General features: G+C 44.9%; 2 protein-coding genes across 2 annotated transcripts in view; one reads left to right on the top strand and one right to left on the bottom strand.

The window, feature by feature from the left end:
• Positions 1-1,234, bottom strand: part of CIB1 (calcium and integrin binding 1 (calmyrin)) — a 3,451-nt gene extending 2,217 nt beyond the window's left edge. Inside the window, exons 1-2 of the mRNA XM_006885165.1 lie at positions 1,184-1,234; positions 1,021-1,055 (exon numbers count right to left, since the gene is read on the bottom strand). Of these exons, the coding sequence (XP_006885227.1) occupies positions 1,021-1,055; positions 1,184-1,234 (86 nt within the window). The remainder of the gene's footprint in view (positions 1-1,020; positions 1,056-1,183) is intronic.
• Positions 1,235-5,671: 4,437 nt separating this feature from the next.
• On the top strand, positions 5,672-6,844 carry GDPGP1 (GDP-D-glucose phosphorylase 1). Its single transcript, XM_006885217.1, has one exon. The coding sequence runs from the start codon at positions 5,672-5,674 to the stop codon at positions 6,842-6,844; it is 1,173 nt and encodes a 390-aa protein (XP_006885279.1).
• The last annotated feature ends 2,681 nt before the right edge of the window (positions 6,845-9,525 follow it).

Genomic DNA, 9,525 nt, shown 5'->3' with positions numbered 1-9,525 from the left:
ATATATATTCTTTTTCATCAAATAGTTTATACTAAGACGGACAATTGACTTACTTTAGATATGAATGATACCGAATTAAGTTCAAATTCAACATAAAGGGACTGAAGGTTACTCGTTGGTGTCACAAGAAGTACAGGCTGAGAATCCATTCTCACAATGAGTACTTCTATTTATGGCCTACTGACGATCTCAGGGGGATAAAAACGTTGGAGAAAGGAGCTAGATGGGAGGGAAGAACTGACATTCATCCTCACCCCAATGGATATCTAGTTCCCTGAAGCCTCTCTGTCTTTATCAGCTGCTGCTGTGAACCATGTGTTCCTCTGCCCCCACCTCCTTCCTACTAAGATTATCTTTGTCAAGGGAAGCCCAGAAACTTCATCACTTAAGCGGCCCTGGCCCACGTTAAAACTGACACAAGGCTAGAAAACACGGTTCTAGATCAAGGTCAAAGACCCTCACTCTGAGTCTTAGGCAAGTTACCAAGCCTCTGTGAACCTGTTTCATTGTCCCAGGAACTCTCTCGTGAGGATGGACTTCGGTTAACAACGTGGGCAGCCATGAGGCGCAGTTCCTAGCGCAGGACAAGCGTTAACGGTCTTGGTTTTGTTCAGGGAAAGTTAGGGGAAGCAGTCGTCTGTTAGGGGAAGGGCCTCTCTGTTGCCAGAAGGCAAAGCCAGCCTGGAGCCACAGCAACCCCTGCTGGCCACGGGCAGGAAGTTCCAGCGTCGTGGGCAGAAGAAGCTAGTGGACCAAGGTGTCCAAGAATGCCCCAACTTTCCCGGGGGATGGCGAGGCGGCTCCGCTATGCAAAACTGGGGACCCCGAGAGGCTGGAGACGGCACATCTTGGGGCGGGGGCGTGGAGCCCAGGGCCCTGGTTTCCGCTTCCCTCCGAACTCAAGCAAGGCCCGCCCCCTTCCCCTGGGGCAGTTTCCCTATCTAGAAAACCGCGCCACCCGAAACCATCAGGTGATCGATTGCCTGGAGGTGGGAGGCGGGGGTTCCAGGCAGCACTTACAGGAGAATCTCTTGCTTGGTCAGAAACGTCAAGTCCTGGAAGGCAAAGCCACAGATGAGATCAGCCGGCAGCCCCAAAGCCGCGTCCGCCCAGCTGCCCTCTCAGCAACCCTGCTCCCGGGACGGGACCGCGCGAGCTCCCAGGAAACCGGTGCCCCGCGCACCTGGTACTCGATCAGCAGCTCCTTAGACAGGCGGCTGCCCGAGCCCCCCATCGCCGCTCGCGCACACCGCTCTGCTAACTCGGCTCGGGACACCGACAACTTTCTCACTTCCGCCCTCCAGTCGCGTCCCCGCCCCGTTCCCGTGGCAACCGCTCCCGGGGCCACCGCCTCGGGGCCCGCCCCCTCCTTAAAGTGCCCGGGAGCTCCCCGCTGGGTTTAGCCGGCAAGTTCCGGGCTCCGGGCTTCCCCGGCAGCCGGAGGCGGGGCCCGGGGCGGGCCCGGACGCTCCGGGGCGGAGCCCAGGCCTCCCGGCCCCGCCTCCAGGGTGGGCGGGCCGCGCCGCGTGCATGCGTACGGGCTGCGCATGCGTTAAGCGTCACCCTGAGAAGGAAGTCGCGTTGGGTACCTGGTGGCGGTGCCAGCCTTGTGACAGGTTCGTGGAATGGGCGTCTGGGAAGGTCCTTGAACCAGGGCATCCAGGAAATCTGGAGACTCACTGAGCAGTCAGCTGCCCAGCACTCGCTCATGTGTCAGTCCCCATGCCACCTCTTCCAGGAGTAGCCATAAAACCTTGTTGCAGTTGACTGAAGCCCCCTTGGGACCCAGGCTTTGTGCGTGTTTTTCTTCGATTCTTAGAACAGACCTACAAGGTAGGTTCCAGCGTAAAGAAATACAGAGGTCCGTCCTTGGACATTTAAAAAGCGGCTTTCCAGTCCAAGGCTCATTCCATTGCTTCTCATTGCTGTTACAACAGCCGGGATATGCTGCCTGACCCCACTCCACGCTCACGCCCAGAGTGCGTGTTCTTGGGCAGAGGGGACGAATCTGCTTGTCGTTGTCTCAGCCCCTAGAACTATTCTTGGCAGAGTAGAAGCGCAGTAAATACCAGATGAATGAATGAAACGACACTACTCAGAAGATGATTCCTTAGCAAACGGTCAAAGTGTTAATAACTGATTCTTCCAGTTCATTCCCTTCGAGCATATTAATCTCAGTTTAAAGTTACTAAGCGGGTAACCAAATCCTGCCCTCGGTTACTGGCTTCTTGGCCTCTCAGTTCTGGTCAACAATCCACCAGCCTCAGGGTCTTTGCACACTGTGTTCTCTGAACTGTGTTTTCCTTTCACTGGAAAATTTTCTCCCTAAACCACCCTTATCACGTCTTGTAGTCATCCTTCAGTTCAAGAGTCGCATTCTCAAGGAAGCATGTGCTGCTTCTTCCTGTAGTATTGTTTGTTGTGTACCGTTGGGTAATAACTAACTTCCAGGAAGTTAGAAAGAGTACAAAAAGAAACAGGTAAAACTAATTGCTTAGACAACAAACTGAGGGGATTAAGTTTTTCAAATGACCTTTTAGTGAAAGGAAGCATTAGGTCATCAATACAGAGAGTAAGTTAGAAAAACAGAATAAATAGTGCTACCTTTTAAAAAAAAATTTATTTGCTGTTTTATGCTTTAAGACTTTCCCGTGTCTTAGAATTTACTTGGGACTTGGCAAGAAAGGGAAGGAAGTGTTTTTGTCGCTAGACAGATTTTACATATTTTTGGGAGTTGGTTGGCTGAGGTTTGAGAATGAGTAATGTGCAGCCAGGAAAGAGGGCCAGGGGAAGGCATTTTTGTGAGCAGGTAGGGGCAGATTTGTCTGTATGGTTTGGGGAGAATTGTATAGGGGATTAACTGCTGGATGGGAGCAGAAAAGGAAAAGAAGGGTGCTTTATCTGTGGCTTAGGTTTGGAAAAGAAGAAGGTAATGTTTTGTATGAGATGTCTTCTTAATATTCTTTTTTTTCTTTTTTTTAATTATTAATTTCAATGAAAATTTACAGAGACTTTGGATTTCCATTCGTTTATTGTTGCACTTTTCTCCCCTCCCAACCCTCTCCCCCAGTATACTCCCCTCTTGGAAAAGTAAAAGAAAAATTCTTTCATTGTTTTACAATCCCTCCCCCCAGGTCCACTCCACTATGCAGCCTTCGCTCTGGACTCCTGTCATGACAAAACTACCTAGTCATATATCCCTTTTAAACAGTTTTCTCCCTCAGCTGTTTCAATGCAGTATACATTATTTAACTCATCTTTCTCAGTCTCCCCCCAACCCCAATGTCAATCCTGTTTTAAAACAGTGGCATCATGCAGTATTTGTCCTTTTGTGACTGAGATATTTCATTTAGCATAATGTCCTCCAGGGTCACCCATTTTGAATAATATTGTGTGAGTTCCTTGTTTTTCAGTTTAGCGTAGTATTCCATTGTGTGAATATACCACAGCTTCTCTATCCATTCGTTTGTTGATGGGCACTTAGGTGGTTGTTTCCAACTCCTTGCTATTGTGAGCAAAGCCGCAATAAACATGGGTGTGCGTATATTTGCTTGGATGTCAGTTATGGTCTCTTTGAGTTATATTCCCAGTAGTGGATTGCTGGGTCAAATGGTATCTCTGTTTGCAACTTTTTGAGAAAGTGCCATACCATGTTCCACAGTAGCTGCACCATTAATATTCTTTTTTAACTGGTTGAGAAGGATGAGCAGAGAGATGCAAAAGCAGAGAGTAAAGAAAGTTTGAGTATAGGAAACCTCTGACCATTTGCAATTTCAGTACCTATGTTTTTTTTTTGTAGGACAGATTGAGCGTGCTGAATTTAGGTTATGAAATTTGAGAATCATTTAAATAAGGTGTAATGCCAAAGATGCATGAGTTTTTGAGGAGGCAGAACAAAGGACTGTCTTTAAATTAGGCATAAAGCCGAAGGTGCATGAGTGTTAGAGGAGGTAGACCAAAGGACTGTCATTGGTACAGAAGGTCCAGCCTCCATATTGAGATAAAATTGAGCCTGGGCATTTAGGATCTGACTTGCCAGAAACTTGCTGAGCAGATCCTCTGACAGTCAAAAAAGCATCCTCTTGTGGGTTATCAGGAAGGGAGTCCCCTGGGAGCCACCTGGCTCCTGAGAGGAGGGAGAGGGTAACAGAAAGGGAGTAATCAGTCCCTGAACACCTCAGGGAATGACCATAGGCTCTTACCTCAATCTGAGGGATAGCATTAGGCACTTGAGAATTGAGGCCTGTGTTGGATGTTGTAGGATTTAAATGGTAAAAGGCCTTAGACCTTTGGAACCAGAAGGAAAGTAAGGTCTTATTATCAGGAGATAGACATTATCAGGTTTCGTCAAGGAATGATCAGCTCTGGGGGCAACTGCCTCTTCAGGAGGAAGTTTTCACCTCAAGAATATAAATTTCCTGATGGCAGAAATCTAGTCTCTGCTACTTGTTATTGTACTTTTAGTATACATTGCAGATAACTTAGAAAGACTTGGGTTAAGTGGTTCAGTGAAATGTTGAGTGGAGTTTATAGAAGAGGCACCCCAAGAAAATTGAAACTAGCATGAGCTGGGAGTTTGAAAGAAAGAGTGAATGAATGCCATCTTAGATATATAGTAAATAGATTTCCTAAATCCATTTTTAGGTTCACACTTAATAAAATAACTTAAGACTTCACATTTTATAAAAAATATGCTTCATTTTATTTTTGGTGGGTCATTTCATGGTTTATGTGTCTTGGGGTTTATTTTTATTTCTTTTCAGTTTGATTATTGTGAAGTCTCTGGACCAGAAAGCTGAGGAAACACAAACTTGGACTAAACGCGTCAAGTTAATGCCCCTCCCTGACATCTCTAGGTCTGCAGAGCTCCAGAGGGCCAGTGAGAGAGAGGTAATAGTTCTCTCCTCGAGGGACAGGCCCTGGTCACTTACACAGACATCAGGCCATGTTCATCCAACTAGTTCAGTAGACAGGCATGTGAAATCACTCCAGGGCAGTGGAAATGCTCCTCCCAAAAAATGATGGTCAGCTCTGAAGCCCTAGGCCCTCATGTACTGACACTGTTCTCAGAAAAGCAGTTTAACAGAGTGCATATTCACGTTCTTAGCCTTGGGCAAATTCTAACCCTGCGTTCTATTTGGAACTTCTTTTAATAAGAAAAAAATATATGCAAAGATGGATGTATTTAAGATGTTCTCTGCAATACTAGTGTGTAATAGTATGAAACTGATAGATGTGTATATGTACAGCAGCTGGAGAATGGTTAAAAGCATAAGATCCATCTGTGTAAAAATGAAGCTGGAGCTGCCTAAATATTTTACTACTGGGTATTTTGTTTTTTACATAGTATTGCATTTTTTTGTGTCAGTTTGGGTGTTATGTTAAGGCTTATATTTGGTTTAGGGTTTTTTCCCCTCCATTTAAAAATATTCAACAATTATCTATAACTTTTACAAGAGAAAAAAAAGTTGGTAAGTAACTCTAAGCCAACAAAAATGTATGCTTATTAGCATCCGTTAGAATTATGAGTGATTTGTTTTCTAAGTATTTCTTTTATCAGTGGCATATGTTGCTTTTGTAATCAGGTGAAAAGGTAAAAGTTACTTGAAAATAAAGTCTCTGAAGATGAGGCCTTTATACATTTTTCTCCTAATCATTTCAGGTCAGCCCCATGGCCAATTGGCATGATTCAAGTGAAGCTACCTACCTGCTGCCTCCACTCAGGGAAGACTGGGAGGGGCACGGCATCCCTGACTTTGTGTACAGGCAGGAGGACCTGCTGGCAGGAGAGATCCAGTGGCCCAGGAATTCACCTGCGGTTCTAGGGGCCCTGCCACTTTCTCGCTTTGACTCTGCCGTCTGCACTGCCTGGAGACAGCGGATGGAGCTGGGCCTCTTCCGTTACTGCCTAGGGAACCTGCAGACTCAAATCCTCCCTGGTGCTGTGGGTTTTGTGGCTCAGCTGAATGTGGAGCGAGGGGTGCAGAGAAGACGCCCCCAGAGCATCAGGAGTATGAGGCAGGCATTCGATCCGAAAGAATTTAACTTCACCAAAATCCAGCAGGGAGAAACCCTCTTCCGCTTGCGCCGGGAGCCTGACCTGCCAGGTGCTCCTGGGCAAGAAGACATCCTCGTGATGATCAATGTGAGCCCCTTGGAGTGGGGCCATGTGCTGCTGGTGCCCGAGCCGGCCCGGGAGCTGCCTCAGCGCCTCCTGCCAGGCGCACTGCGTGCCGGGGTGGAGGCCGTGCTGCTGAGCCGACACCCAGGCTTCCGCGTTGGCTTCAACAGCCTGGGCGGCTTGGCCTCGGTGAACCACCTGCACCTACATGGTTACTACCTGACCCACAGACTGCCCGTGGAGGGAGCGCCGAGCAAGCGCCTGGACCCTGGGGGTCGGCTGCATCTGCTCCAGGCTCTCCCAGCCCCTGGCTTCCTTTTTTACACCTGTAGCGCAGGACCTGAATTGGAAGCCTTGGTAAGCAGGGTGTGTCGGGCCACTGACTACCTGACTGACCATGATATTGCACATAACCTCTTTGTGACCCGGGGAGCCCAGGCTGGAAAGGCATCACCTTCCTCAGCCCTCACTGGGGTCCGAGTGATTCTCTGGGCCCGGAAGTCTAGCTTTGGGGTTAAGGAAGGTGAGGCTTTCAATGTTGCCCTCTGTGAGCTAGCCGGGCACCTTCCAATTAAAACATCCCAGGACTTCAGCAGCCTGACAGAGGCAGCTGCTCTGACCCTTATTGAGGACTGTCTTCTGCCTCCAGCCCAGGTGGAAGAGGTCCAGGCAGCACTGGTGGCCCTGGTGACCCAGGAGGAGCAGGACTCCTTCTCCAGGTAGTTGTTTAACTGAGGCCTGTTTATGTGGCTCTTGGGCCTTGTCATGGCAGCCTTCTCACCAACAGGAGGGGGTAAAGAACAGATGAAGTCTTTAATAAAGAACAACCTGGGAACAAGTGTAACAACTAGAACCTCATGGTTTGATCAGCTGCTTCCCTCCTCCTCTCACCCGAGAAGTGTCAAACCTATTGTTAAAAAGGAGAGGATGTGAAAGTTACACACTCCTAACTTTTTTTTAAAGAGTCTATTGCCGGCATTGAAGTCTATGGGGGAGAGAATAGTCTAAAAGTATTATATTTTAGGGCATTATTTTTATCGTAGGAGTATGCAATGAGAGTTGCAGAGTGGATTATATTTGGGGGTAGGGGGTGGGGTTTGGGGAGGTGCAGGGGGGTGGGGATTGTGTGCCAATGAGGGAGTTTTTCTTTTGCTTTTCAAGGAGAGGAGCAAATGGGGGGGAGGGGGAGGAGTTTTTGTGGGGAGAAGGGTGCAACAATGAATGAATGGAATTCCAAAATCTCTGTAGTTGTTCATTGAAATGAAAAATAAGCAAACTAAATTAAAAAAAAATTTTTTTTTAAAAAGAATCTATTGCCTTGATTTTTAAAATTTTTTTATTTGAGTGAAGGTTTACAAATCATATTTATTTTTTATAAAATCATTTAGAGACATTTTCTTTTTTAACATTATTTGCCATTAATTAATGTAACTGATTACAATGTCTAGACAGACAGAATGAGCCTCTTTTTTCCCCTCTTCACCTGACTTATCTATTTATTAATCTTTACTCCCCTCTCCCTCTTTACCCCTCCCTATTATCCCTTAGGGTTGATCTGTGTGTAAATCTTTCCTTAGCTTTTTGTAATAATGGTCTTACATCATAATACACATAGTATAATTTGTTCTACATTAATCCGTGTGGTGCAGTATTTTACAATTCCTTGATCATTTTTTAGTGATATGTAATACTCCATGATGTAAATGCACTGCATTTCTTTAGCCATTTTCTTGAGCCGTTTGTATGTTGATGGTCATTTAGGTTGTTTCTAACTCTTTACTATTGTAAATAATGCTGCAATAAAAATGGGTGTGCTTGAATGTCTGTTTGTGCCCATACTCTTGTTTCTCTGGAACATACATACCTAATAGTGAGATTGCAAAATCCAATGGTATTTCTATCACTATCTTTCTAAGGAAGCACCAAAGTTCTCTCCACAGTGGTTACAGCATTTTACATTTCCACCAGCAAAGTATGAGCGTCCCAGCCTCCTCTGCACCCTTGGTCGCCTTTGTTCTTTGCTATGTGTCTGAGCTTTGCTATAGCTGCCAGTGTGCAATGAATTGTTTCCTTGGTTTTTTTGTTTTTGTTTGTTTCCTTGTTTTGATTTTCATCTTTCTAGTAGCATTTGTCCTTGTGGAAGTGTTGGAGAAGACTGTAAATTTTAGAGATGAGTCTCTTATCAGATGTGCCCTTGCCCAGATATTTTTTCCTTATCTTTCATTTTCTTTTCCTAATCAACTATCTTATGCTCTGTTGATAGTTTATTTTCATTTATATTTGATTGTCCATTTATACTGTATAAGGGCTCCTAAACTTGCCTTTTTACAGTGGAAATTGTATCTCATCTGCTGTTCTGGGTAAAATGTTTGGCAGCCGGATACTGCTCTAAGTTGACCATCTTGATTAAGGCAGGCTAGGGAGAAGGATTGGCCATCCAATTCTGAAACAACAGGCCTTTAAAAACCCTATGCAAAATACAGCACACTTAAATTAGACTAACAGATATAGCACAAGAGGCTGAGCCCTCCAGTTGGCAAACACAAAGGAGGAAGAGCAGTTGCAAGAAGACACTAGTTATTGAATGTGGAATGTGAGAAGCATGATTGTAGGTAAATTGAATATTTATTGCTAAGAGAAATGGAACACATAATATTAACACACTAGGCACTGGAGAAATGAGATGAATTGGCATGGGACTTTTTTTTTTTAGAAAATGTATACTTTGAAATAAAACAGTTATGTTAAAAAACAATGTATACTTTATATGGTATTAACAGGTTTGAACATATTCTTTTTTTAAAAAAAAATTTAATTTATTGTTACACATTTTCCTCCCTGTCCGCCCTTACCTGCCAGATCACTGTTTTCTTTGGAAAAAAGTTCTTTCATTGTTATATAGTCATCCCCCCAATCCAGACCACTTTACTATGCAACTCTTATTCTGGACTCTTGTCATGTCAATAATACCTAATCATATGTTCCTTTTATACAGTTCTCTACCTTGTCTGTTTCAGTGCTGTGTACATTATTTATTCCCTCTTTTCTTAGTTTCCCCCAGCCCTCATATTAGCCTTGTTCTAGAACAGTGGCATTTTACAGTATTTGTCTTTTTGTGACTGAGATATTTCACTCAGCATAATGTCCTCCATGGTCACCCATTTTGTATACTATTTCATGAGTTCCTTGTTTTTCAATGTTGCATAATATTCCATTGTGTGAATATACTGCAGATTCTCTATCCATTTATTTGTTGATGGGCACTTGGGCTGTTTCCAACTATTGTGAACAAAGCAGCAATAAACATGGGTGTGCATATATCTGCTTGGGTAGCAGTTCTGGTTTCTTTGGGGTATACGCCCAGTAGTGGAATTGCTGGGTCAAATGGTATTTCTGTTTCCAAC

Source organism: Elephantulus edwardii, unplaced genomic scaffold (assembly GCF_000299155.1).
Source record: "Elephantulus edwardii isolate Elephantulus edwardi_28Jun2011 unplaced genomic scaffold, EleEdw1.0 scaffold00041, whole genome shotgun sequence".
Taxonomy (NCBI): Eukaryota; Metazoa; Chordata; class Mammalia; order Macroscelidea; family Macroscelididae; genus Elephantulus; species Elephantulus edwardii.
This window is presented reverse-complemented; position numbering and strand designations above follow the sequence as displayed.

Excerpts from the sequence above, each read along its gene's own strand:
- GDPGP1 (XM_006885217.1), top strand. The coding sequence starts at position 5,672 with ATGGCCAATTGGCATGATTCAAGTGAAGCTACCTACCTGCTGCCTCCA.